The sequence below is a fragment of the Protopterus annectens genome, chromosome 5.part0, assembly GCF_019279795.1.
Source record: "Protopterus annectens isolate FY-2018-M chromosome 5.part0, PAN1.0, whole genome shotgun sequence".
Lineage (NCBI taxonomy): Eukaryota > Metazoa > Chordata > Ceratodontiformes > Protopteridae > Protopterus > Protopterus annectens.
This window is the reverse complement of record NC_056735.1, coordinates 847,278,452-847,280,603: the sequence shown is the minus strand read 5'-3', so window position 1 is coordinate 847,280,603 and position 2,152 is coordinate 847,278,452. Positions and strand designations below refer to the sequence as shown.

The 2,152-nt window shown below is 32.1% G+C and overlaps 1 protein-coding gene across 2 annotated transcripts in view; it reads left to right on the top strand.

The window, feature by feature from the left end:
- The window catches only part of ANKRD49 (ankyrin repeat domain 49), a 97,383-nt gene extending 96,607 nt beyond the window's left edge, over nucleotides 1-776 (top strand). For both annotated transcript variants that reach the window (XM_044072644.1, XM_044072645.1), the window contains exon 3: nucleotides 301-776. In XM_044072644.1, coding sequence (XP_043928579.1) covers nucleotides 301-759 — 459 coding nt within the window. In that variant the 3' untranslated portion in view covers nucleotides 760-776. The remainder of the gene's footprint in view (nucleotides 1-300) is intronic.
- The last annotated feature ends 1,376 nt before the right edge of the window (nucleotides 777-2,152 follow it).

Below are 2,152 nucleotides of genomic sequence, written 5' to 3'. Positions count from 1 at the left end.
CATTATCAGAATGTCATGGTGAACATAGCAATCCTTGTAGAGCCTTTATTTTAATAGCGATTCCCCAACATGTTAAATCGGTGGAATGTTGTTTAAGAAATAAGATTTATTGTAGTAATATGTTGACGTAAAATGAAAAGTTCATGTTTGTGCTGCCAGTTAATGTAAGGAAGGAAAGCAAGTTATAACCTGATTTGAATGTCAGCAGTTATACATGGTCATGTGAACTTTGTTTTAGATGCACATAGCCATCTTCTGACACTAAGAAAATTTTGACTCTTAATAATTTTCTCTTTGCAGCTTTCCACTGTTAAACGACTTTTATCTGAAAATCATTCCCTTATTAATAGCCGGGATGGGGACAACTATACTCCACTTCATCGAGCTGCCTATAATGGACACTTGGAGATTGTGAGAGAGTTAGTAGGGCATGGAGCAGATGTTCATGCAGTTACTGTGGATGGATGGACACCTCTTCACAGTGCATGCAAATGGAATAATGCAAAAGTTGCTTCATTTTTACTTCAGCATGGTGCAGATATAAATGCACAGACAGAAGGTTTATTGACACCACTGCACCTTGCTTCAGTCAACAGAGATGGACCTGAAGTCCTTGAACTTTTGTTAATGAATCGTTATCTTAAGCCAGAGTTAAAAAATAGCTTGAATGAGACTGCATTAGATATTGCAAAGAGAAGTAATATACATCATTATCTGTTTGAAATTGTAGAACCTAGTACAAATTCCGTACCTGAATAAATCCCATTATTTCCCAAGTTTTTGTGTTATGTCAATCTTATTCTTGCTGTTTGTGTAAACACCAAGTTATCCTGATTGTATGCATGGAGCGGTTCTGAAACAGACTGGCATTGATTTTTAGTGTTCTTAAAATGTTTAAATGTTTTTTTTTTTGTTTTTTTTTTGTTTTCTGTTAAAACCATAGCATAGCCACAGCACTTTGGAAAAATACATGTCAGCATTTATGAAAGCCAAGAGGTTACTGATCATAAGCAAAGATAAAATCACTACCATCATCCATGCTGTTCTGGGAATTGCTTAATATTTTAACTCAAAAAAACATGGCTGTTGAGTTCATTAGAGCAACAACTATGATGTATAGCATTTGTTATGATATACAGAGTGAGATCTACACAACAGTGATGAGATAAAATTCTCTGTTTTACTGTTATGGTGATCAATTACTTTGTGCAGAAGAATTAGCACTGCTGTTTCATCTTTAGGATTAGATTAATTAGATGATGTGTAATTAACAGCACATTTGTATAACCTGGGAAATACCAATGTAAAATACTATTTTCCAGTATGTGACTCACATTAATATCTTCAGTCAGCAGTTTGCTGTTCATCTTTTTGTTTATGCATTGGGACATGTTCACAAATAGCATTATTTTACACATTTTCAGTTCTTTTTGTAGTAATGCTTGCATTTATAAATTGCTCTTTATGAACTGAAGACCATGCTGTTAGCATATAGATCCTTTCCCATTTTTGTTAGAAAAAAAATACCTTTACATTCACTTCCTGCATCTATTCTGGCAGCCCTTTTCTGTTGCTGTTCTTTCTATGAAGTTGTTATTTTGCTAAATGTCTTATTTATGGTTTGCCATCTCTGGCTTTTAGACTGCTCTCATCTAGTTAAATCAAATTAAAATCTTGCAGTGACTCGCATATTTTCTGCTGTTAAAATCATTTGAAATGTAATTGTTGGAAATTCAGTTGTTGACTCGCTAAAACAGCCAGATCCGCAGACTTTGTATATGTATGTATATATGTATGTATGTATATATATATATATATATATATGTATATATGTATGTATGTATATATATATATATATATATATATATATATATATATATATATATATATATATATATATATATATATATGATATATTGCTCTCACTGTTCACAGTCATTGGTATTATCCTATTTCAGTAGTTCTTTCAGAATTTTAAATGTTTCCTCAGCTCTTTCAGAATTTTAAATGTTTCCTCAGTGTGAGACGCAGTGTTTTTGTATTTTATTGTAGCCATTTTTAATATTGGGCAAGATGAGAACAATATTTGAATCATCTGTAAACATTGTTCTCATTGGGTTTAAATTGATTAGATTATTTTCTTGCTCTTAAT